The sequence below is a fragment of the Rhincodon typus genome, chromosome 4 (genome assembly GCF_021869965.1).
Source record: "Rhincodon typus isolate 14 chromosome 4, sRhiTyp1.1, whole genome shotgun sequence".
NCBI classification, from domain to species: domain Eukaryota; kingdom Metazoa; phylum Chordata; class Chondrichthyes; order Orectolobiformes; family Rhincodontidae; genus Rhincodon; species Rhincodon typus.
The window spans coordinates 67,592,944-67,619,745 of record NC_063335.1 but is presented as its reverse complement, the minus strand read 5'-3'; the positions used below and the strand labels follow the sequence as shown (position 1 = coordinate 67,619,745).

Genomic DNA, 26,802 nt, shown 5'->3' with positions numbered 1-26,802 from the left:
TCCAGGTACTCAACACCTTTGATGTAAATCCTTTCCTGGCACATCTCTTTTAAACTTACCCCCCTTGACAATGAACCTGTGTCCCCTAGTAATTGACCCCTCCACTCTGGGAAAAAGACTCATATTTTCCCCAATATCCATGCAATTCACAATCTTAAAAACATCTATCAGGTTGCCCCTCAACCTCTTGCATTCCAGTGAGAACAAACCCAGTGTATCCAATCTTTCTTCATAACTAAAATCCCCCATACCCGGCAACATCCTGGTAAACCTTTTCTGTACCGTCTCCAAAGCATACACATTCTTCTGGTAGTGTGGTTACCAGAACTGTATACAATATTCCAAGTGTGACCTAACTGAAGTTCTATTAAGTTGAAGCATAATTTGCCTAAACTTATGCTCAATGTCCCTTTCAATGAAGGAAGTATGCCATAGGCCTTTTTTATTACCTATCTATCTATGCTGCCACCTTCAGCAATCTGTGGACCTTCACACTCAGATCCCTCTGCATATCAATACTCTTAAGGGTTCTGCAATTCACTGTATAATTTCCACCTGTACTTGACCTTCCAAAATGCATCACCTCACATTTGTTCAAATTACACTCCATCTGCCATTTTTCTGCTGATGCCTCCAAATGATCTATATCCTGTTGTTTCCTCTGACAATCCTCCTCACCATTCGCAACACCACCAATCTTTATACCTCTCACAAACTTACTAATTAGTCCAGCCGTCTTTTCCTCCAAATCATTTACGTAGACCATGAACAGCAGAGGTCCCAGCACTGATCCCAGTGGAACACCACTAGTCGCAATATTCAATTCTGAAAAACATCCTTCCACCTTCTGTATCTAGCTTGCCAGCTCGCCCTGATACCATGTGACTTCATCTTTTGTACTAGTCTGCCATGATGAGAGAGAGAGAAACAACTGGCAATGGTTTAACAGGGGACGGGGGGAGGCGGTGGTGTCTCTATGCCTCAGGCAAGGGGAAAGGTTAAGAGGGTGGGATTTTTCGTGGCAACCACAGCTGGTATAGGAATTGAACCCATGCCGTAGGATATTATCCTACATCACAAACCAGCTATTTAGTTAACTAAGCTAACAATCTCCATTGTATGTAATAACACATAGAGGGTTTGTCTGTGTGGCACATTTATGGTTGAGAATCATGAATTACTTGGTGAAATGGATGGGTTAAATCTCAGTCCATTTTTTGAAAAATGTATTTTAAAGTATATTTTTTACAATGGTATGCAAATGAATGAAAATAATCATTTAAACTATGGAAGATTCCTTTTTTTTGCAGTGAAACAAAAGTGTTTCTTTAAAAATCCCATTCAGAAGAGCTTCAAAGGCATTATCCTTATAGAAATATTCATCTGTTTCAGGAGAAACTTCATTACTGCAGGAGCAGGAGCAGGCATTGCCTCTGTATTTCGAGCCCCAATGGGTGGACTGCTGTTTACATTTGAAGAGGTGGCCTCTTTCTGGGATCTCAAACTCGCCTGGCAGACCTTATTTTGTTGTTTGATGGCAGCGCTTACTACTGATCTCCTGTCCTCTTCGTTTCATGGATTTGTTTATCAGGGACATTTTGGATTCTTCAAGGCTGAAGAGAGTATCTTGTTTGGGGTATGTTCTGCAGAGAGACGTTTGACAGAACTGCATTAATTTAAAATGAACTTTGAGTTGCTGTTAAATTTTCTCAACAATGAAACATCTGACACAAGATAGAAGCTGTTATAAATCACTGAGATTTTTAAAATAAAGTTCACTGAGGGGACTAAAGTTCACTTTGAAATCAGGATGTAAGCCAGTGAAGTATATATTTTCCTGAGGATCAGATGGATACTATGTTCACAGAATATCACTAGTTTTTGTAAAACCCTTGATGAAGTATGGAATTAGATTTTTGAAATATAGATTTTGTGGAATCAGAGCTACAGCAGATGCTGACATTTGTTTTCTATAAACAGGAACATGTAGGAGATCTGGTGAGGATGCAATCTCCTTTTCTCCCCCTTGTTTGACACATCCATAATAACTGGGTGGGTTCATTCCAAACTCGTTCAATCAACACTCTGAGAAACCAAAGTAATATGTTTTTATTAGTGTGGAAATATTGCACTAGAATTTACAACTCTCACTCCCCCAACCAAAACCTGCCTCCTGTAGGTTAGCAGATGGATGGCATTGGCTGCAGGTACGGCTGTTACTCCAGGTATTATCTATCTAGCCTGCTGCTATTTTGTCAACAGTTATGGAAAAGGCAGAGGCCAGTCACGTTCTTAATTGTCCAATGAATAGTCACTAAACGGTCTCCTCTTGCCACTGTTGGCATCTAATTGGCAATGGAATTGACCCATACCATGTTTACAGTTCACTGCTCAGGCTAGTGGCCAGGCAAAGAGGGTGGTAGCTTTTTTGAAGGAGTCACTTCCCCTCTGGAGTCACTCCTTCAGTGTGATTCCATTCCTACTGCAATGTCATCTCTGGATAACAACCTATCTCACTGGGATCTGTCACCTGACGCCAGCAAACCTTCATTTCATGTCACTGCATGCTGATACCTCAGATAATGAGATCATCATAATTTTCTGATATCCACGGGTAGTTTTGAAAGTGTTAAGGGTCTGAAAATATCTTTGAACTATATCCTAAAATGAAGACCAAACCGAGACAATGGATACAGAATTGGCTCAGTGACAGGAAACTGAGAGTATTGGGGAATGGCTGTTTATCAGGCTGCAAGAAATGTAGAGAGGTGTTCACCAAAGGCCTGGCACTTGGACTGCTGCTTTAATTGTTTGTGGATATACAGCATCATTTCACTGAAATTTAACATGGGGATGAACAAGATGGAAGATTTTAAATGGAAGAAAGTGAAGAAGCAGTATAGGCTAAACGGTACAATTTGGAAGACACCTGAGGATATATGTGTAATTGTATTTTTTAAATTCTTTTCATGGGATGTGGGCTTTGCTGGCAAGGCTAGCTTTTATTGCCTAACACTAGCTGCCATGAATGTCTTGACTGGCTTGCTCAATTATTTCAAAGGGTCATTAAGAGACAATCACATTGTTGTGGCTATGAAATCAAATGAAGACCAGACTGGCTGAGAACAGGAGATTTTCTTCCCGAAAGGACATTAGTGAACTAAATGTTATTTTAATGAAACCTAATGCTAGATTCATGGCTGACATTACTTACCAATTCCGGAATTTATTTTTTTGAACTCAAATTCCACCAGCTGTCCCTGGAACCTTAACCTGGGCCTTTGGAATACCACTGATAGTGACATTACCATCACCACCATCCCCCCCCCACCCCCAACTGTATATATGTATTTATTTTTATTAATCCACCCCACTGGATCTACAGCCCCTTGTCAGTCTGTTAGGTCTCATCATATACTCAATGCCAAATATGCAGCCTCAGCAGGAGTTCAGTAGAAGTTAGAGTACTGCTGACTTTGTTTATTTTACCCAGTCTAATTGAAGTATTTAAAGCATCTGCTTTACCAACAAGATGATATTTATGAATTCAGCACTGACCAGGGATGTTAATCTACTAGCTCCTGCTCCATGAGGCTGTGTTGCATATTACTTTAGTATCATCTTCTTGGAGTCTTTTCTTATCTCTATAGGAATACACATTTAGTTCTGAAAGGACTGAAGATTTTTGGTTTTGAATTGCTGCTATCCTTTTTGATTTGTGTTTATCTAGGTTAAATATTTGCTCGACATGAATATTTTAGTCTTCATTCCAACCATTATCTTGGGAATAATAGGAGGTCTGCTGGGAGCATTGTTTGTCTCCATGAACCTGAGAGTCAACAAATTTCGGACAAAATTCTTTAAATTAATTAAATATGAGTTTGTGCAAAAGGTCTGCAAGCTTACAGAGGCGGTCCTAACACTGGTGAGTTTCTTGTGACACTATTGCTGAACACAGATTATTTGATTTATTTTTCCCCCAATATTTTTATTTACATCCTCCTATTTGATCTCTGCTCTTTCACATCATCTTCAGGTGTACTGCTATACTTCAGTTTCAGGCTGATTTTTTCATCATAAGCTGTGTCACACAATTATTGTTATACTACTCAGCTGTCATTCATACTTGTTGTAAGTAGAAATAGAACAATAGAAATATCAAGCATCCTGTCCAGTTATAGTTATAAATCAGTAGGTGGAAGTGGGAAAGGATATTGGTGAAATTATAATCATTAGGGAAGTGGTACTGAACAAACCACTGGAGATGTGGCTGACAAGTCCTCGGATCCTAATGGACTTCAGGCATGGGCCTTAAAAGAATGTTAATGAGCTCCTAGATATGTTGGCATTCATTTTTGAATTTTTTTTGATTACGGAAAGGTTCTATCATCTGGAAAATGGCTAACTTAACCCCTCTATTTAAGCGGAAGGGAGAAATAAAACAGGAAACAATAGACTAGTTAGCTTGGCACCTGTCATAGGTAAGGTATTAATGGATCATTAATGAAGTTTTAGTATAGTATTTAGAAAAACTGAAAATAATTTGAAACAGTCAGCATGGCTTTGTAAAAGGAAAATCATGCTTAATAAATTTATTAGAGTTCTTCAAAGGACTAACATGTGCTATGGATAAAAGGGAGCCTGTTGATATACTGTACCTGGATTTCCAGAAGGCATTTGATAAGGTTGTCTTCTCAGAATAGTTTAGACAGGCTGGGCTGAGTTTATAATAGTGGGGAGTGATTTGATTGAAGTATATAAGATATTGAATGGTCTCGACAAGTTGAACATGGAAAGGATGTTTCCTCTGGTGGGTAAGTCCAGAAATCAGAGGCAATGTTTTAGAATGAGGGGCTCCCCCCTTCTAGGACAGAGACAAGGAGAATTTTTTTTTCTCTCTGAGGATTGTGTGACCTTGGATCTCTTTGCCTCAGAAAGTAATGAAGGTGGGTTCATTAAATATTTTTAAGGTGGAGATAGATACTTTTTTGTTGTGTGCTTTATGTCCACATCCATAGATTTGTGTTCAAGACAGATTGGTTGAGAGAAGACAAGGTTGAGAACTATCTTCAGGCCCGGACTTCTTTGTAATATTTTTACTACATATTCAGATGAAATTCTGCAATATGTTATATTCAGATGTAAACCAGGCTCCAATCTTACTGTTGCATTATTGAAGAATTTTTCCATAAATTTTTGCACTAAATTCTAGTCTGCATGCTTCCAGAATTCACATGGCTAGCCTTAAGGCTCTGCTTCATTCTTCATGTCTTTCTCTCTTCCTCTTAACTCCATCTATATTATGCTATCTATGCCCAGTGAGGATACATCCATGACATCATCCAAGATTTTAACAGGATCCAAAAGACGTTACACAACAGACACATTTTATAAGGCACAAGAATCAAAAGTTAGTGGGGTAGATGTGTATGTGAAATACAAAACAGACAGATCATCTTCAGCTTTATTGAGTGGTGGAACAAGTTCAAGGGGACGAATGGCCAATGGCTACTCCCAATTGACAGTGTACCCAATGTTCCTTCTTTTCTCCAAGGAGAACAGTCCCAACTTCTTCAAACTTTCTCATGATTGAAGTTTCTCATTCCTGTAAATCACTTTTGCACTCTCGCCAATGCATTCACACCTTTCCAATGTGACATTCACATCTGTACACAACACTCCAGCTGTGATCTGTGCACATATACCCCCAAGTTCCTCTGTTCCTACACATCTTCTTACAATTTTACTGCATATTTTACATTGTTTTTCAATTTTCCTCCAATCAAACCTCACACCTCTCTACATTGAACCTCACCTGCCATCTATCCTCCCACTCTGCCAACTTGTCGATGTCCTTTTAGAGTTCTGCACTGTCCTCCTCACAGTTTACAATTCCTCCAAGTTTAGTGTCATTAACTAACTTTGAAATTGTCCCTTGTATACCAAGATCCAGGTCATTAATAAAGATCAGGTAAAGCAAGGGTCCTAATACTGACCCCTGGGGAACTCCACAACAAACCATCCTCCATTGACTAATTTTGTATATATGTTGCTACTGTCCCTTTTATGCCATGACCTATAACTTTTCTCACAATTCTGTTGCATGGCACTGCATCAAACACTTTCTGGAAATCCACGTATACCATATCAACAGTGTCATCCTCATTGACCCTCTTCTCTCTCTTCAAAAATCTCCAGCAAGTTAGTTAAACACAATTTCCTCTTTAGAGTTCCATGCTGACTCTTCTGAGCTGATGCATGGGAATGCCGTTACCTGCAGATGGTTTTCCAAGCTTATTTCCATTATTCCTTGGGACTTTATCACAGTTCCATTACTGTCACAAGATGAGAATCCTTGGACTTCTCCTCCTTCGTACCTTTCCAACAAGTATACCTGAAATTAGAACAGATAAATCATTTATGAAGTTTAATTCTTTGTAAACAATTTTTTTCAGATAATCACAATTACGGCTACTGTCTACGTGCCTTACTTCTTCCCATGCACATTGCTCTCTAGCCATGTAACAGAAAACAGGTAAGAACACACTTTTCTCTTTTCCAATTCCAAACCTTTCCCCCACTCCTCTGTTGAAACCTTTGGTTCTTCATTGAAATATTATTTTGTAGGAAAAATTGATTTTACCAACAGGTGTGAGATTTGGTTTTAAATGTTTGTTGGCTATTCACTTGTGTAAGTCACTCTGTTCTTATCCATTGTTCAGACACCTGCTTCCTTCAATGATCATTGAATAATCAGTAGCAAGGGACTAATGTTACCACCAGGGAGGAGAAATATCTTAAACTTTGTTCTCTTTTCTTACTGCCTGTAATCAGTGTAACTTTGAAAAGGGAGATGTGTATTTCTTAACTTGTGATTTTCTTGTTAATTTGAATTGCCAGCAGCCATGTACTGTCTGTATAATTAAAGAAGGTTGTTTATTCATCTCATTACCCCCAAATCTAACACTGCACCTCTCACTCGTCACCCATAACTCACACACATGTAGGAGAAGTGGACAGTTAAATTTTACAAGTTACAAATAAAGGAACAGTTCATTAGTGTAGGTCTGGTGAAGTGGTTCTTTTCTACTCTTGAACTATAAACATAGAAACATCTAAAATAGGATCTAGAATAGGCTTTCAGCCCTTTGAGTCTGCTCCACCATTCAATATGATCCTGGCTGATCACCTGACTCAGGAACAAGGTGCTGTTCGCATTTTTTCCCCATATCCTTTGATTCCTTTATTCCAAAGAACTATATCTAACTCCTTCATGACAACATTCAATGTTCTGGTCTCAACTTGTGGCAGAGAATTCCACAGGCTCACCATTGCCTGGGTGAGGAAACTTCAGATCAGATGAGTTCAATATCTAAATATGTTTATTATTCAAAGAGATGTACTTTCCAGCATTAGATGAAGTCAGTTGTTCATAGTCTCATTATAGAACATATTTCTTATGCTGCTATAGAACATAGCAGCATAAGAAATAGGAGTAGGAAATGACTATTTGGCCCCTCAAACCTATCCTGCCATTTATCAAGATCATATTACTTTGAGTTTTTTTTGCACGTTTTGACTTTTAGAGAAACAGTGGAAAGAAATTGCTGCCCTTACTGCTGCTGTTTCTTGCTATATTGTTTGTGGGCAGACTGGTTTCTCCCTGGTTCTTGGGTGTGATAAGACTCTGTGTGACTTTAGTGTGATCTGTGATCAGATTTGTTTGTTTGTCCAGAATGATTTGAATTTGGAAGTCACTGCTTTAAAATGAGGAATGGTTTGAGGTCATTCATGAGGATATTCATTTATTCATTTCAAGCCCACCGACTCCCACAGCTACCTAGAATACTCCTCCTCCCACCCACCTTCCTGCAAAAATGCTATCCCCTATTCCCAATTCCTTCACCTCCGCCGCATCTGCTCCCAGGATGAGGCATTCCACTCCCGTACATCTCAGCTGTCCTCGTTTTTCAAGGACCGTAACTTCCCCTCCTCGGTGGTCGAGAACGCCCTCAACCGTGTCTCCCACATCTCCCGCACCTCATCCCTCACACCCCGTCCACGCAATAAGAACCAAAAAAGAATCCCCCTCGTCCTCACGTACCACCCCACCAACCTCCGGATCCAACGCATCATCCTCCGACACTTCCGCCATCTGCAATCCGACCCCACCACCAAAGACATCTTTCCCTCCCCACCTTTATCTGCTTTCCGGAGGGACAACTCTCTCCGTGACTCCCTTGTCCGCTCCACACTCCCCTCCAGCTCCACCACACCCGGCACTTTTCCCTGCAACCGCAGGAAGTGCTACACCTGCCCCCATACCTCCTCCCTCACCCCCATCCCAGGCCCCAAGAAGACTTTCCACATCAAGCAGATGTTCACCTGCACATCTGCCAATGTGGTATACTGCATCCGCTGTACCCGGTGTGGCTTCCTCTACATCGGGGAAACCAAGCGGAGACTTGGGGACCGCTTTGCAGAACACCTACGCTCGGTTCGCAACAAACAACTGCACCTCCCAGTCGCGAACCATTTCAACTCCCCCTCCCATTCCTCAGACGACATGTCCATCCTGGGCCTCCTGCAGTGCCACAATGATGCCACCCGAAGGTTGCAGGAACAGCAACTCATATTCCGCTTGGGAACCCTGCAGCCCAATGGTATCAATGTGGATTTCACAAGTTTCAAAATCTCCCCTCCCGCCACCGCATCCCAAAACCAGTCCAGCTCGTCCCTGCCTCCCTAACCTGTTCTTCCTCCCACCTATCCCCTCCTCCCACCTCAAGCCGCACCTCCATCTCCTACCGACCAACCTCATCCCGCCCCCTTGACCTGTCCGTCCTCCCTGGACTGACCTATCCCCTTCCTAACTCCCTACCTACACTCACCTTTCCTGGCTCCATCCCCGCCTCTTCGACCTGTTTGTTTCCTCTCCACCTATCCTCTCCTCTATCCCTCTTCTATCCGCCTCCCACTCTCTCCCTATTTATTTCAAAACCCCCTTCCCCTCCCCCTTTTCTGATGAAGGGTCTAGGCCCGAAACGTCAGCCTCTCTGCTCCTATGATGCTGCTTGGCCTGCTGTGTTCATCCAGCCCTGCACCTTGTTGTCACTGAAACAGTTGAATTCAGTTTTTAATTACAAGAAATTTTATGATTCTTTTGAGTCTGTTATAGATTAAATATGAAATTCAGTGATTCTGTTGAATTTTCCATTAAGCATCTCAATAAGGGGTCTTGTTGCTCAAAATGGGAAGTCAGAATTGCCCGTTTTCACTTCCAGACTATTGCAGATGAGGTAATTTTAATGTCCCCATTGTTATCCTTATTAGCTAACTAAGTAGCCACCAGAAATTGAATCTGCGACCTGCACTATATGTTTCTGAATTGGTACTTTTACTTTTGAACCAACTGAGAGCCCCGGGTAATGGATTTTTAATATTCAGTATCCTTCATTCATCATCAGTGTGATTTAAACAAGTTTTGTAAGTGAACAAGTGCATGGTGGATGAAGTATAATGTGGATTTATGTAAGGTTATCACTGTTCTTGCAAAAACAGAAAGGTGGGTGTTTGGCATGCTTGCCTTCATTGCTCAGTCCTTTAAGTATGAGAGTTGGGAAGTCAAGCTGAGTTTGTACAGGACATTGGTGAGGCCTCTTCTGGGATACTGTGTCTAGTTCTGGTCGTCCAGTTATAGGAAGGATATTATCAAGATGAAGAGGGTTCAAAAGAGGTTTACTAGGAAATTGCCAGGTACGGAAAGTTTGAGTTATAAAGAAAGGTTGGACAGGCTGGGACATTTTTTACTGGAGTGTAGGAGGTTGAGAGGTGACCTGATAACAAGTACAGAAAATAATGAGAAGTATAGATAGAGTTAATGATAGTTATCTTTTCCCTAGGATGGGGGATTTCAAGATGGAGGGGCACATTTTTAGGGTGAGAGGAGAGAGATTTAAGAAAGACATGAGAGGTAAATTTTTTTACAAAAAGGGTGGTTTGTATGCGGAATGAACTTCCTAACGAAGTGACAGATGCGGGTACAATTACAACATTTAAAAGACATTTGGATAGCTTCATGAATAGGAAAGTTTGGAGGGATATGGGCAGGAGCAGGTAGGTGGGACTAGTTTAGTTTGGGATTATGTTTGCCATGGACTGGTTGGACCAAAGGGTCTGTGTGACTCTATGACTCTATCTGAATGGCAATAGACTGTGAAGGGAGGAGGTGCAACAAGTCCTGAGTATTCTTGTACATCTGATGCTGAACGTAAGCATGCAGGTGCAGCAGGTAGTGAAGAAGGCAAATGTTATGTTGGCCTACATAGCTAGAGGATTTCAGTACAAATCAGGGATGTCTCGCTGCAATTGGGGTTTCGTGAGACCACACCTGGAATATTGTGCGCAATTCTGGTCTCCTAATCTTGGGAAGGATGTTCTGGCTATGGAGGGAGTACAACAGAGATTTATCTGACTGATTCCTGGGACGGCAGGATTGATGTATGAAGAAAGACTGGATCGCTTAGGACTGTATTCACTGGGGTTTAGAAGAATGAGGGGGGTATCATAGAAGCCCATAAAATTTGAACAGGTCCAGACAGAGAATGTTCCCGATTACTGGGGAGTCCAGAACCAGACTTCACAGTCTAAGGATATGTAGCAGGCCATTTAGGACTGAGATGAGGAGAAATTTCTTCAGGTTACCGAGTTGGATGATCAGCCATGATCAAATTTAATGATGGAACAAGCTCAGAGGGCTGAATGACCCACTCCTGTTCCTATTTATTACATTTCTGAAATTGTTATGTCTGATCACCACCACATTACTAAATATCAATACCCTTTCCTCCTAGCTACTCACTCAAGTGTGAATTCAGTCATCTCCTGTTTGGTATTGAGTTGATTTCTACTCACCTTAAACCACTCACAGTGGACCAAAAAGAAATCAGAATGTTTTCTAAGTTGTTAGGAGCTAGAAACTGTGTGTGAACAGGGAGTTTTATTGTCCAAGTACAGAAATCACTACCAGCGGATGGGTAAAACAAAAATATAACGGCTAATGGAATTTATTTGGAGCAATGCATTCTATTCTGGGCACCACATCTCACGAATTATATTGTGGTTTTGGAAGGAGTGCAGTGCAGAATTACTAGAATTTTATGGAGAAAAATAGGTCAGGTTGCATAGAGTTATTTTTGTATTCCCTTGCATGTGGAAGGTTGAAAACTGTATTTTTCATGGTATTTAAGATGATTGAAGGAAGTGATAAAAAGAAAAAAGGGAACTATTTCCTTTGCTGGGGAATCCAGATCAAAGGGTCATAACTTTAAAAATTAAAGCTCTGCCATTGAGGGTGATGTCAGAATATACGTACTGTAATCATATTGCAGAAATCTGAAACACTCAAATTGAGGCAGATTGTCGCTGGGTGGGATGAGTTATGGAAAAACCAGAAAAATGTGTGCATGTTACTTAGTGGGCCAGCATGTCTTATATACTTCATAATGGAGCTCCAGTATAACTAGTACATTTGATTTCAAATATCACTTGTATCTACAAGGTTTTTCCCTCAATGTTGGAGCTTATCAGAGGCAGCCTTGTCACTGGGTGTGGTCATTCAGGGCTCAATTGAGGCAGACTGATTCCAGGTGTTGTGAGTGCATGGTGAGTTGGTGCTTGATTGAGGCAGTCTGTTACGGGGCAAGGAAGAGTGGAATCCAGGTTTGCTAAACTGTGGCACCACAAGTTTAAATCACATTTGACCTGCCAAATCAAAGGATTAATGTGTCTTCCCCAACTCCCAACTGCTGGGTAGAGATATTCCACACAGGTCTTGTCAAGCCAGGGGTGGGGAGATGGTGGTTGAATGTCTTGGTTAGGTAAAGGTCTTTCTGAGTTTCCTCTGTTAATAGTAAGTTTGCAGATGACACTAAAATTTCGTGGTGTAGTGGACAGTGAAGAAGGTTACAAAAACAGAAATTGCTGGAGAAGCCCAGCAGGTCTGGCAGCATTTGTTGAGAGAAATTAGAGTTAATGTTTTGGGTCCGGTGAGGTAAGGTCACTGGACCTGAAATGTTAACTCTAATTTCTCTTCACAGATGCTGCCAGACCTGCTGACCTTTTCCAGCAATTTCTGTTTTTGTTTCTGATTCACAGCATCTGCAGTCCTTTCAGTTTTTAGTGATTAAGGTTGTCTCAGAGTACAATGGGACCTTGATCAGGCAGGCTGATAGGTTGAAGCGTAGTAGATGGAGTTTAATCTAAATAAAGGTGAGGTGTTGTAATCAGAGCAGGACTTATACACTTAATGGTAAGGTCCTGGAGAGTGTTGTGAAACAAAGAGACCTTAGGGTTCAGGTCCATAGTTCCTTGAAAGTGGAGTCACGGGTAGACGGTGCAGTGAAGAAGGCGTTTGGCATGCTTACCTTCATTGGTCAGTGCATTGAGTATAGGAGTTGGAATGTCATGTTGTGGCTGTACAGGGCATTGAACAAAGAGCAAAACAGTACAGAAACAGGTCCTTTGGCCCTCCACACCTGTGCCGACAGATTTTTGCCCTTCCATACTAAAACTGTCTTCACTTACAGGATCCGTATCCCTCTATTCCCTTCCTATTCATGTATTCAACCAGGTATTTCTTGAATGCTGCTATTGTGCCTGCTTCCACCACCTCCTCTGGCAGCGCGTTCCAGGTACTCACCACCCTTGTGTGAAAAACCCGCTTCGCACATCTCTTTTAAACTCCCCCCAACCCCGGCACCCTTGCACCTTGAACCTGTGTCCCCTAGTAATTGACCCCTCCAGCCTGGGAAAAAGCCTTATACTTTCCATTCTATCCATGTCATTCACAATCTTAAAAACTTCTATCAGGTTGCCCCGCAACCTTTTGCATTCGAGTGAAAACAAACCTATCCAAACTTTCTTTATAGCTAAAATCCCCCATACCATACAACATCCTGGTAAACCTTTTCTGTACCCTCTCCAAAGCATCCACATCCTTTTGGTAGTGTGGTGACCAGAGCTGTACACATTGGATAGGCCACTTTTGGAATACTGCATTCAATTCTTGTCTCCCTGCTATAGGAAAGATGTTGTTAAACTTGGAAGGGACAGAAAAGATTTACAAGAATGTTGCTGGGGTTGGAGGGTTTGAGCTATAGGGAGAGGCTGAATAGGCTGGGGCTATTTTCCCTGGAATGTTGGAGGCTGAGGGGTGACCTTATAAAAGTTTATAAAATCATTAGGTACATGGATAGGGTGAATAGTCAAGGTATTTTTCCTAGGGTGCAAGAGTCCAAAATAGCAGGCATAGGTTTAAGGTGAGAGGGCAATGATTTGAAAGGGACCTAAGGTGCAACTTTTTCATGCAGAGAGTGGTGTGTGTATGGAATGAGCTGCCAGAAGAAGCGGTGGAGGGTGGGACAATTACAACATTTAAATGGCATCTGGATGGGTATATGACTAGGAGGGGTTTAAGAGAGATATGGGTCAAATGCTGGCAAATGAGACTAGATTAATTTAGGATATCTGATCGGCATGGATGAGTTGGACTGAAGGGTCTGTTTCCGTGCTGTACATCTCTCCCTCTATAACAGTGACAACAACTTGTATTTATATAGCAACTTAATGTAACAGTCTGTCCAAAATGCTTCTCAAATGGCCGAGTCCTAGAGGGCATTGTTACTAGACTGTGACTGCAGCAGGTGGTGAGGGAACCAACAAGGGGGAATAACATGCTTGACCTCACCCTCACCAATCTGCCTTCCACAGGTGCATCTGTCCACGATAATATCGGTAAGAGCGATCATCATATGTCCTTGTAGAGATGAAGTCCTGTTGATGCATTGAGAATATCCCATATTGTGTTGAGTGGCACTATCATTGTGTTAAATGGATTAAGACTTGATGATTGCCATGGTCATTAACATCTGGAGGGGAAATGCTGAGAAATCCATTGGATCTGTCATGATCTCATTTTCAATTTGATGTGCACTGTGGGATGTTTGATCATAGCCTGTTACACATATTTATTACCTATTAATTCTGGGCGTTATAAATATGTTGTGCATGCTTTGTCGATTCTATTTCTGTTCTAATACTATATACTGAAGATTTTCTCATTTGACTAAAAGTGTGGAATCTTGTGGTTTTATTATCTTAGCAAGCCATTTGGATGGCTCAATTTGTTTACTTTAAAAATCATGGTTATTAGTCTGTTGCCAGATCGTAATATAAGGTTAATCATCTGGTGCGGAATTCTGACAGTTTTGGTTGATGATAGAACAATAGGAGGTTGTAGATTTATAGTTTTAGATGAGTTACAGGGAGTATATGAGGAAGAACTCTTTATGATTTGAAAAAGATCTATGATGGATACTTGACGGAAATAAACATGTAAGGTTATGTTTGGGGAAGTAGGACTGGGTTGCTCTTCAGAAAGCAAGCATAAACTTGATGGAATGAATGTCTCATTCTAGTTTATCTATCTAGAGCAATGCTGCACTCCATCTACTGCTGCATCACCTTGTTTAATAAATTATCCCAGGGGGTAAAATGTTGGCCATTCTCTATGATCTTTGGTTATGTCTGATCTTAATTTTGCTGAGTGCATATAGTTTCAAATAGCTAGCGTGTGACTATAGTTTCAGGTCAAGTGAAAGCAATGAATTAATTTTGCTTTTAACAAAATCCATCACATGTAATGGTCTTTGAGTGTCCAGATTTATTGATACTGATTTTATTGCTTCCTATGCATGGGATTTGAGTTCCTTATATTTTGCATCACTAGACCAATTCCATAATCATCGTGCTAAAATATCCTTATCCTTGTGTGAAGAAAGACTTTGATGTCAGACATAAGATGACCTTTTACTCGTTTGTTTCACAGCCACACCTAAAAGTAATATACTCAAATAACATTTTCCATGCCTTTTCTCTATCTTCTGCCTTTATGATAAGATTATTTCTCTCGTGTTTGTTCTAGGCAGAAAAGCTAACATTGTGTCATAGTTCTACATGTATTCTTATAAATTTCTAGTGGAGATCAGCTTCATTACTTTGCACTATCACTGCTGTTGAATGTCTTACTTTTATCTTGATATGCAAAAGGCATTGGAATTAAGTCTATAAATAGATCGTGATGCTACGGTGTTATTGATTTTCCTGATTTTGCCCTTGTTCCCCATTTGGCAGATCAATGCACTGTAGTAGTCCTGCACTTTACAATCAAAATTTATTGCTCACTTTTCATATAGAGCTAGATGCTTAAAACTAACTCTCTGGCTAATGTTGAATTATTAAGAAGTAACATTTTGAAAGTGATACCTTGCCTCTATTTTTTAAATTTGAAGTCACATCATTCAAGATGGCAGCCAAATTGACATAAATTAATAAATGAATAAGGGACATACAGAATAAGTTGCACTGAATTGTTCTAATTAAAATGCCTAAAATTCACATTTCTTCTGAAATGTTTTAATCATTGTTGTAATAAAGTATTGTTATTGCAGTGCTGATTCTAAATTTCGTAGGAACAACGATAGGAACTTTAACATATTTCTCAGCCTCCTATTTTTATAAATTCTATTTTCAGCAGTTAGTAAGTGTTCGTAATTCATCTTCTAACACTCTCTTTGTTCTCTATTGTTAAATTTATTGTGAGAAACATAATCAATTTTTTTCTCTCAATGGTTAACTAGATCATTATACTACAACATTTCAGCAGAGGCTTCTCACCTACTGAGTAACACAGAGTATTTTAATTCATACAACTGTCCATCGGGAACAACCTGGATTGGATCCAATGGTGTAAAACATTCAAATCACACTTACAATCAAGGTAATATTGGAAAAACTTCTGGAATTTTTGAGGGACTGATATTCAGTTCAAATTTCTGTTGAATCTTCCATGACATGCATGTCAAATCATGTAAGTGGCAGAGAGATTTTTAATTATTTTGATGTGAGATGATCATTTTGGAAAGTTCAGTCATTTATCTGTTCCAATTAAGCTTCTTAGTGACCTCAATTGTTAATAGTAGAGGATTCTGCTAAGTTGAAAGTCACATGGATGTTTTTATAATTTTCGGTTAGGAAACAACTAGATATCACAAAGTTCGTTTGGATGGATGAAATGTTCTTCCTTATCTATTCTTAGCATGTTGGCATTTATTTTTAGTGCCACTGTGGTTATTTGCACAATAATGCATATAATAACGATATATATTGAGTGTAAGATCTTTATGAAATATAATAGCCGAAAATACCCAGAAGTATCAAGTGACGGTTATAGATTTCATATAAAATCAATTATTCTTTAACACTTTTGTCAGGTTATTTATTTTCTCTTACACTCACCAGAACAGAATCTTAAAAATGCCAAATCTCAAAGGGAACAGTAGTTTACATGTTGATGTGACTGATCACGGAGTACATCCCTAGTATGATACAATTCCAGATGGGAATCCCTCAAATGTAATATTGGTGCCATACAAGAGCGATGAAGTGATCATCACCAACAAGTGAGAATCTAACAACTGCTTCTTATCATTCAATGGCATTGCTATCATTGAATCCCCCATTATCAACATCCTGGGAGTTATTATTGTCAAGAAACTGAACTGGACTGGCCTTGTGGCTACAAGAGCAGATCAGAGGCTAGGAGTCTTCAACTCACTCCTCAAAGCTATCCTGTAGGACAGAAGTTAGGAGTCAGGAATAATCACTTGCCTGGATGGGTGCAGCTCCAGTAAAACTCAAAAATCTTGATGCCATTCAGGGCAAAGTAGCCCACTTGATTGTTACCACATCCACATGCCTTACTTCCTCTACCACTGTAGCTCAGTAGCAGCAGAGTGTGCAGAAATTCACCAGGCCTGCTTAGACAACACCTTCCAAACCCTTGAGCACTATTATCTAGAAGGACATGGGCAGCAGATACATGGGAACAACAGTACCACTTGGAAGTTCTCCTCCAAGGCAGCCACCATCCAGACTTGGAAATATATTGCTATTCCTTCACCGTCGCTGGGTAATAATCCTGGAACTCCCTCCTGAACAGCATTATGGGTCTACCTATAGCAAATGGACTGCAGCAGTTAAAGAAGGGAACTCACTGTCACCTTCTCAAGAGCAATTAGAGTTGGACAATGAATGCTGGCCCAGCCACCAAAACCCACATCCCCTGAAGTAATTTAAAAATATGGCTGTGCTCTGGGTGAAGAGGAATGAACTGGCTCCCCATCTTTACTCAATTCCCACATCTCACAGTTGCTCATGCTAAGGTTAATTTTAAATTTAATTAATTTTAAAAAAGAATTCTTCCCTCACAGATACCTTTTCCAGTATTTTAAATTAAACCAATGTTACCAGGTTTCCTTGAGTTAACGAAAGAGTGAGTTTATTAAAATGTGAGAATTATTAAATAAAGGCATCACAAATACACAGATTAGAAATGAAAGGTGAGTCAAAAAAGTAAAAGTTGAAAGAAAGATCTACATTAATGAATAGATTGTAAAATGTTGTGATCATTAAGAGGGTAATTCAGGTAATACTGACTTTGGCACTTGAATAATTGTATAGAGATTCTTGGTTCAGCAGTTAGCTGAATGGAATTTATCCATTTTCCTTCAACAGTGGTTTTCCTGACTTGACTTGTTTGAGTCATCAGAGAGTGACTTTATTTCTTTTTACCTGAACATTCAGGAATATCTAGTAGAAGTTCTCAGCTGTGTCTCTTTCAGTTTAGCACAGATTAACTCGAGCCACTCGTTGGCACATTTACAGACTTGGGGTTAGAGTTTTCTTTTTTAGATCCATTTCTTCTATATTCCTGGAAGAGTAAAACACAAATGTATATTTCACCCAGATCTACCTTTCTTTCAAATCTTAATATGTTCACAGTCGGGGGCATAAACCCAAGAAATCACAGTTTAGGTTTTGAATGGCATCTCCTCATTTGAAGTGTTGCTGTCTGAAGTTCCCTCGACATTATTCAGGTGTGATCTTTCATGAATCTTTTTGGGACTCAATGTAATTCAGACAGGGATTTTAGATGGCCATAGAGTTTGGATCTTTAGCCATTTTTTTTCTTGCGAGCCTTTTGTTTAAAAAGCACATGTTGTATTGAAAAAAAATTGATATATCCATAGGTAGTTCAAGTTTGTGATCCATTTTCATATAATTGAATGAGGAGAGGATATTGATTTTTTTGTCAAACGGATTCTGATTGGTAGAGGCTGCTTTGGAGAATATACAAGGGAAAGCTAACTTTCAAGCTTCTGTTTTCAATCAAACCAGACAGGTTGACCCTGATTGTTTAAAGCATTGCCATAGGGAAAGCACACAGGAATAAATGTCTCCTTTGATTAGTTGAAAAGTCAAATGTTGGGCATGTACTTTCTTTTTGTAAAGGAACCATACTATAAACCTGACTGATAATTTTAACTTGGCTTTTCACACAATTCTTAGGACAATCTAGATGGTCACTCATGGAATAAAGTCTAATATATATACAGTAATTTCTGAGTTTTACAAGCAAGGAGTAGCTGAGTACAGTCAGTACGCTGCCCATTGCAAATAGCTGAAAGAACTTGGTATAATGTTGACAGTTAGTTGTTCCATAATGCATTCTCCGTGCCAATGCAACTACCAATCATAGTCAACTTACAAGCTGATCAGCTCTTCTCATGAGTGTAAATTTTTGTTCCTTTTCAAAATTGCACTTCTTGTGATTCTATTCTGATGAGTGCAGGAAAAGAAAATTTTAATAGCATTTTTATTTTTAGTTTCGGCCGTACACAAGTTCTGTACTTTTAAATAAATTGCTCACAGGATCTCAGTATCACTGGCAAGGCTAGCATATACTGCCGATCCATAATTGCCCAGAGGATAGTTAAGAGCCACCACATTGCTCTGGGCTGCAGTCATGTGCAAGCCAGATTGGTTAAAGACAGCAGACATAATTTTCTAAAGGGCATTAGTGAACAATATGCTTTTTTAAAATGACAACCAATAGTGGTCACATGATCACCATTAGGCCAGGTCTTTATTCCAGATTTTTATTGAATTCATGTTTCACCATATGCTGTGGTAGCGTTCAAAACTATCTCACCAGAACTTCGGCCCAGGGGTCTGGATTTCCAGCCCAGTGATATTATTACTACATCACTGCTTCCCCTAAGCAACTTTAAAAATATCCAATCAATTAAAAACAAAGGAGCTCACCCTGAAATATTAACTTTTCATTGTTTTCCTCCAAGGTGCTGACAGTTCTGTTGAGTATTTCCAGCAATTTCTGTATTTATTACATACTATTATGTTAAAGGTGCCATCTAAATGTAATTTATTGTTTTTTTTATTGTGGATCCACAGTACTTTCTTAACTGTTGTGTCTGCCATCAGCTGCTGCGCTTCTGTTTGGTAATGGACAGGATGGAATTGTGTATCTCTTCAGAAGAGGAACGCCTGAAGAATTTGGATATGCTGCTCTCTTCACAACCCTTATTATTTACTATCTATTTTCTTGTTGGACAGCTGGTACTGCTATGGCATGTGGACTTGTCATACCAATGCTGTAAGAAGCATTTTAGTCTAATAGAGACGTGTTTTCCAGTGTACTCTCTAAAAAGGCTGACAAATAATTGTGTTTATCTGACAAATCAACCTAAATTTTTGTTATTAATTTAATTCCAGTGAAAATCCAACACTTCCAACCTCCATAAACTTAATCCCCTTCAAAACATTGCTGTTTGTTTCCTAATCTGCACTAGATTCCCATCTCACATCCCTCATTTGCCATGACTTACATTGGCTCCTGGTTAAGCAATGCCAAATTTTTACATTCTCATCTTGTTTGTAGATCCTTTAATACCCCTTGTGCTTCTCCATCTCTATAACTTTCTCTAGCTCTGCAAGTCTTTGATATACCTGCCCTCCTCTGATCCTTGCCTACTGGGCATTTCTGATATTAATCATTCCAACTGCAGGATGGCACGGTGACACAGTGGTTAGCACTGCTGCTTCACAGTCCCAGAGACCTGGGCTCAATTCCACCCTTGGGTGACTGTCTGTGTGGAGCTTGTATATTTCCCCTGTATCTGCATGGGTTTCCATTGGATGCTCTGGTTTCCTCCCACAAAGATGTGCAGGTTAGATGGATTGGCTATGCTAAATTGCCCTCTAGTGTGCAAGCTAGGTAGACTAGCTACAATAAGTGTGGGGTTACGGGTATAGGGTGAGATGCTCTTCAGAGTGTTAGTGCAGACTTGATGAGCTGAATGGCCTTTGTCTACTGTGGGCATTCTATGATTCTAACTCTGCCAACCATGCCCACAACTGCCAACATCCTCAAGTCTGGTATCCTTCCATAAACCTCCTTCACTTGCCCAATCTTCTGTAAAACATTCTTTTTACACTAAGCTTCCAACTACCTGCTCCAATACCTCATGTGGTTTAGTGTCAAATTTTATTTGATGAGACTCGTGAAGTGTATTGGGATTTTTCACAGCATTAAATAGCCTGTATAAAATGCAAGTTGTTGCTGCAGCTGTTATTGTCAAAATGGTTTGGAATGAAAAATCTGATGCACCCACTCTCTGCTTGTTTTACCTGCGTTGATTTCTGATGAAGCTGGTTTTTAACCTTCATCAGTCTCTGATAGAGCTTGACTAACTTACACCAATGTCTGATACAGCCTGACTTTACTGGGTTATTCTAACCTACGTTAATCTTTGGAACAGCTTATTTTATATGTGTTGACTTAATACGGTTTACCTTTACACATGCCAATCTCTGATAAAACCTGTCTTCACCTGTGACAGCCTATCTTTAACCGTGCCAATCTCTGATACATCCTGTCTTTAACCGTGTCAACACTGGATACAGCCCATCTTTACCTGTGTTAACATCTGATACAGCCTGTTTTGCCTACGTTAACATCGATATAGCCTGTCTTTACCTGTGTCACCCTCTGATACAGCTTTCCTGTACTTGTATTAATCTCCAATACAGCTTGCCTTTACTTGTGACAGCCTCTGATACATCCTTCTTTATCTATCTTAACAACTGATGCAGTCTTTCTTTAATTGCATCACTATCTAGTGTAGTCTGTTTTAGTCATAGAGTCATAAAGCACAGAAATGGACACTTTAGTCCAACTCATCCATGCCGATCAGACATCCCAATCTGACCTTTTCCAGCATTTGGCTCATATCCCTCTAAATTCTTCCTATCCGTATACCCATCCAGATGCCTTTTAATTATTGTAATTGTATCCACCTTCACCACTTCCTCTGGCAGCTCATTCCATACACGCATCACCCTCTATGTGAAAAATTTGCCCCACAGGGCCCTTTTTAAATCTTTCCCCTCTCACCTTAAATCTGTGCCCTCCAGTTTTGGACTCCCCCACTCAAGGAAAAAGGCCTTGGTTCTTCACCTTATCTATGCCCCTCATGATTTTATAAACTCTATAAATTCATCCATCAGCCTCCTACACTCCAGGGAAAAAAGTCCCAGCCTATTTAGCGTCTCCCTATAGCTCAAATCCTCCAATCCCAGCAACATCCTTGTAAATCTTTTCTGCACCCTCTCAAGTTTACCAGCATCCTTCCTATAGAAGGAACACCCGAATTGTACGCAGTATTCTGAAAGTAGCTTCACCAATGTCCTGTACAGCTGCAGCATGACATCCCAACTCCTATACTCAGTGTTCTACCCAATAAAGGCAAGCATGCCAAATGCTTTCTTTGCCACCCTGTCTACCTGCGACTCCACTTTCAAGGAACTGTGCACCTGCAACCCTAGGTCTCTTTGTTCAGCAACACACCAGGGCCCTACCATTAACTGCATAAGTCCTGCCCTAGTTTGCTTTACCAAAATGCAACACCCCATATTTATCTAAATTAAACTCCATCTTCCAATCTTCAGCTTTTTGGCCCATCTGATCAAGGACCCGTTGTACTCTGCAATAATCTTTTTCACTGTCCAATACCTATTTTGGTGTCATTTGAAAACTTATTAACCATACCTCTTACATTCACATTCAATTCATTTAATGACAAAAAGCAGTGGACCCAGTGCCGATCCTTGCAGTATACCGCTGATCACAGGGCTCCAGTATGAAAAATGACTCTTTATTATCACACATAAGTGAGGTCATATTTTGGGCAATTTTTTGGAACATTTTCCCTATAGCCTACCTCTGATCGTCTAGATAATGATCTCAGTAGGAATTGCCCAAATAGCAGCAGAGGGGTATTATAATGAAGGACAACCCTGATCATAAGAATGTTACTCCCACATCTCTACATCCCTGGGCTATATCATTTTCCTTTCTCCAGAGAAATATTTCATGTTTGATCTTTCCTCTTTGTTCTTCCAAAGAATTTCCAAGTGGTAAATCAGAAGCACAATAGGTTTTACACTTTATATTCTTGATGTATAATACTTGTAATCTTTCACCAGTAAAATGTAATTGTAGAACTATTTGAATTATGTTCTGAAATTTTTCATAAGGTAAAATATGTGTGAAGTGTCCTAGAACTGATTATCTTCTCCATCAGGTACACTGGAGCATTATATGGCAGGATAATTGGTCTCATCATGGTGTCGATGTTTGGTGTCCGAACTGACAAGTATGGGGCTTGGATAGATCCTGGCCTTTTTGCAATAATTGGAGCTGCCTCATATTTCTGTGGGGTATCTAGACTGACAATCTCGCTCACTGCTATCATGGTAAGATATGTTCATTGAAATCATCACTAATTATTTTTGCCAATAGTGGCTTTGTTTTCTAACTTTACACTGCTCAGATTTAGATATCTTAGAAAACACCAACTATATGCCACATATTTGTGGTACTGGCTCAAGTTTCTTTCTGTTTCTGCCTCTGATTACTGTGATTGTTTTATTGTTGTGTTCTGTCCCTACTTGATACTCCCTTTTCTATTGGTAAAAGCTTTTGACTTTGCTGCTGCAATTTGATCAGATTCCATGAAAGATATTGTGTCTTTGTTGCTCACTCAAAAATAGACTCAAAATCACTCAAAAATAGTTTCTTAAGACTCCCTTAAGAATTCTGGGGTTTACTCAAATCTGTTGGTCTTTGTCAGAGATTGTATAGTTTTAACAAAACTTACTTATTTTTAAGCTCCAATCCCCCAGCAATGAAGGCCAAAATTCCAATCACCTTCTTCCTTACTTGCAGCACATGCATACTAAGACTTTGAGTTTCATGCACAAGAACACCCAGTTCCCTCTGCATGGCACTTTTGTTTCAGTCTTTTTCTGTTTAAGTAATAGTCTGCCTTTTGATTCTTCTGAACAAGGTGCACAACCTCACTGTTTGCTGCATTGAACTCCATATGTCAAGTTTTTTGGCCATTCTCTCACCCTATCTATATCCTCTTGCAGATTCCTTATTTCATCATCACAACACGTCCTCCCAACTATTTTTGTATCGTCCTGAAATTTTCTGAAGAAGGGTCCCGACCTGAAACGTCAGCTTTCCTGCTCCTCTGTTGCTGCCGGGCCTGCTGTGTTCCTCCAGCTCCACACTGTGTTATCTCAGACTCCAGCATCGGCAATTCTTACTATCTCTGAACACATTGAAGAAGCTCTCTGTTGTTGGGTTTTATCTCACCCACCTCTGTCTTTTTTGCCCAGGTCCACTCATCCAGTCTGTGTCACAGAGATGCTGACTTCCTGGCCAGTTTTCCCAATCCCGTTTCAGACACATAACTACATTTTATTGCAAACACATCGATGCTCTGACAGGCAACATTGAAGAACTAACCAAGATGAAAACTGCATTTGGGACACAATTGTTTCAACTTTTCCCAATAATTACAATCCAAGTTCGGCCTCCTCATTCTGTCTCACCTTAAGTATTGTTATCTTTGAAAATTGGATTGTAATTCATTTGGAAATGTTAAAAATGGAAAATGTCATTTTTAAAAAGAATTATAAGTGCAGCTCTAATACCCTGCAGTAATAATCTGCTTCATATTTTTCAATAAGTGTCAGAAACACTTCATCACACAAGAGGTTGTGGAAATTGGAATTCCCTCCAGCAAAAAAACTGTTACAATAAGGTCAATTGAAAATGTCAAGACTGAGATTGATAGTAAACTTTTAAGAGTCATGGAACCAAGGTAGTGGGGTGACTTCAGATACCAATCAGCTGTATCTACCCTCACAGCTGCAGAGGCCTGTTTTCTACCCATTGTTGCTCTGAGCAAACAGTCAAAGGCAGGAAACTTTGGTTGAGGTATACTGTCGTTCGTAAGAGACCTTGACCCCTGGTTACCGCTGCCTTGTGCTGAGAATTGGAACTCAGGAGCTGGGTGCTTGAAACTATATCCTTCCAGGAAGCAACCAAACTGTGCAGTTAATAACCATCATTAACTGCTGCATCTCTATTTTAATACCTCTACCAAATTGAGTCTACTTATCAAACAATCAGCTATCTCCTCTTATACAGTATAAATGTTGTTTCTCCTTTTATTTGTATTTTTGTGAGTTGTCCTGATTAGTCCAAGGTGAAATGTTTTGACAAAATGTGTCCTTTGTCAGCCATACCAAAGTTCTGTAATACCAAGCCACTATAAATGGAATTATTTCTTAAACTAAAAATGATTCTCAATCTATTTCCTTTCCAAGGAAGTGAAGGTAAGCTTATGGAGATTTCTTGTTGTTTGTTAAATACTAAATATCTGTAAAGCATCTGGCACAATATTTTTCTATTAAAATATACATATATTAGGCAGTTAAAGAGGCAATAATTCCATGCTAAAATCAGTTATGGAAGACAAGTTGTGCCTAATTAGGAACAGTTTATTGATCTTTTTGATACAGAATCATTTGTTAAGGTGTTAAAAAAATTCTAAACAGAAGGCCCCTGAGTGTAAAATGTTTGTTGTAAATTGGCTAAACGGTAAGAAAAGATCATTTATTTTAATTGGCCAATAACTAGTGGAGTCAGATTTGATTTGATGAATTATAAACCAGGATTATTATAACATACTGTAGAGAAAAAATGCAGTGCAACTTGGCTTAAATTTGAACAGAAATAATAACATGGAACCTTCTAAAATTTCTTGACATCAAATAACCTCAAGTTGGCTCCCGTTATTCACACTAATTATGGAAATAGATTGAGGCAGCCAAAAAGATTCAGGAAGGCTTAAGAAAGGTGAATTTACATCATTGATCTTTAATGATAAATTTATTTATAATGTATTTTAGTCTTGAACCAGAATTAAATTGAGCTGCTCATAGTGTCTCATCTATTCCTAGTTTTGCAATTTTGAGACTTTAGACAAAGTCTGGGCAGTATGCCAGCCAAAAAGACAAGAATGAATCCTCTTAATCAGCTGAAAACCCCAAGAAGGAGGCAATTAGACACCTGAAATAACAATATAAAAACACAGCCAAAACCAGCTGTTTACTTAGTAAGATTGTGCATTATAGAGTGATGTAACACCAATTTTGAAGAAAGGAGCTCCAAGCACTATGGCTAAGATTAATTTTCATAAAACTTCTCATTTTCTAATTCTGCCATGGTATGTGGAAAACAGCTGGACGGGCACATAAAATTCCAGCGAGATTTACTTGCTGAAGATTTGCACTCTTCCCACAAATTCTGCATTTAATCATGGAATTGTTACAATGCAGAAGGAGGCCATTCGATCCATCGTGTCTGCGCTGGATAATCCATTTTTCCAATGTCTTTTAACATGTAACTTGGCTCTGATTAAAATACTGCGCCTAATGGCTATTTTAATCAAAGTCAGTGGAATGTAAAAAGGAACAAGATGTAAAATGGGTATTGATATGATCATACCAGCAGCCTGGCTACCAATTTCAGTAAAGATTACCCCTTAGGTGTACGTTCACATTGAGGGGAAGGTGAGACAGATTGGTGAAGAAAGAAATGGTTTTAGATACAGCAGTGGCTTTTCATAAGTTTCTAACGTATCGGTGTAAACATTGAATTCAAAATCATACAATTATTTGCTAGATGTGCTTTAATTCTCTTTAGCTTTCTGTTTGCCTAACTTCCTTTGTTTTTGCCTAAAAAGCTTTCAAACCAATTTAAAAGAAAGTTCAAAATAGGACAAAGAACTATTCCCCGGAATACATTTACATCTTCACCGCCCAATTATCTGGGAGAGCAGATTGCCAATCTGTTACAGAAGTTTCCTGATTCATTGGAAGAGATTCTTTGAGTGGTAAATGATCTGTCCTACAAAGATCATAGAATCCCTAAAGTGTGGAAACAGGCCAATCAGCCCAAGAAGTCCACACCACCCCTCTGAAGAACATCCCACCCAGTCTCATCCTCAGCCCCCTTCCCTGTAACCCTGCATTTCCCATGGCTAACTTACACATCCCTGAACACTACAGGCAATTTAGCGTGGCCAATCCACCTAACCTGCATATCTTTGGACCGTGGGAGGAAACCAGAGTACCCAACGGAAACCTATGCAGACACGGGGAGAATGTACAAAGTCCACACAGACAGTCGCCCAAGGGTGGAATCGAATCCAGGTCCCTGGCACTGTGAGGCTGCAGTGCTAACTGCTGAATCACTGTGCTGCCGAAAGATGGTGAAAAAAAACCTAGCAAAGCCTTCTCCCTACCTTGCTCTAATGGACTCTTTTGTCTCTCTTAGAATCTTAAACAAAGCAATATTTACAAAAAGTATGGAACTATAGTATCAGTATCATAAATGAATTTGATATATTTTCTCTCCCTCAGGAAATCTCAATACAACCTTCGAGATAACAAGGTGTAGAGCTG

At 39.7% G+C, this 26,802-nt stretch overlaps 1 protein-coding gene across 1 annotated transcript in view; it reads left to right on the top strand.

Annotated features, from left to right (window-relative positions):
• LOC109913876 (chloride channel protein C-like) overlaps positions 1-26,802 on the top strand; it is a 114,779-nt gene that overhangs the window by 19,964 nt on the left and 68,013 nt on the right. Inside the window, exons 6-13 of the mRNA XM_048596125.1 lie at positions 1,393-1,636; positions 3,731-3,925; positions 6,456-6,502; positions 8,695-8,733; positions 14,441-14,465; positions 15,727-15,838; positions 19,402-19,573; positions 22,563-22,734. Of these exons, the coding sequence (XP_048452082.1) occupies positions 1,393-1,636; positions 3,731-3,925; positions 6,456-6,502; positions 8,695-8,733; positions 14,441-14,465; positions 15,727-15,838; positions 19,402-19,573; positions 22,563-22,734 (1,006 nt within the window). The remainder of the gene's footprint in view (positions 1-1,392; positions 1,637-3,730; positions 3,926-6,455; positions 6,503-8,694; positions 8,734-14,440; positions 14,466-15,726; positions 15,839-19,401; positions 19,574-22,562; positions 22,735-26,802) is intronic.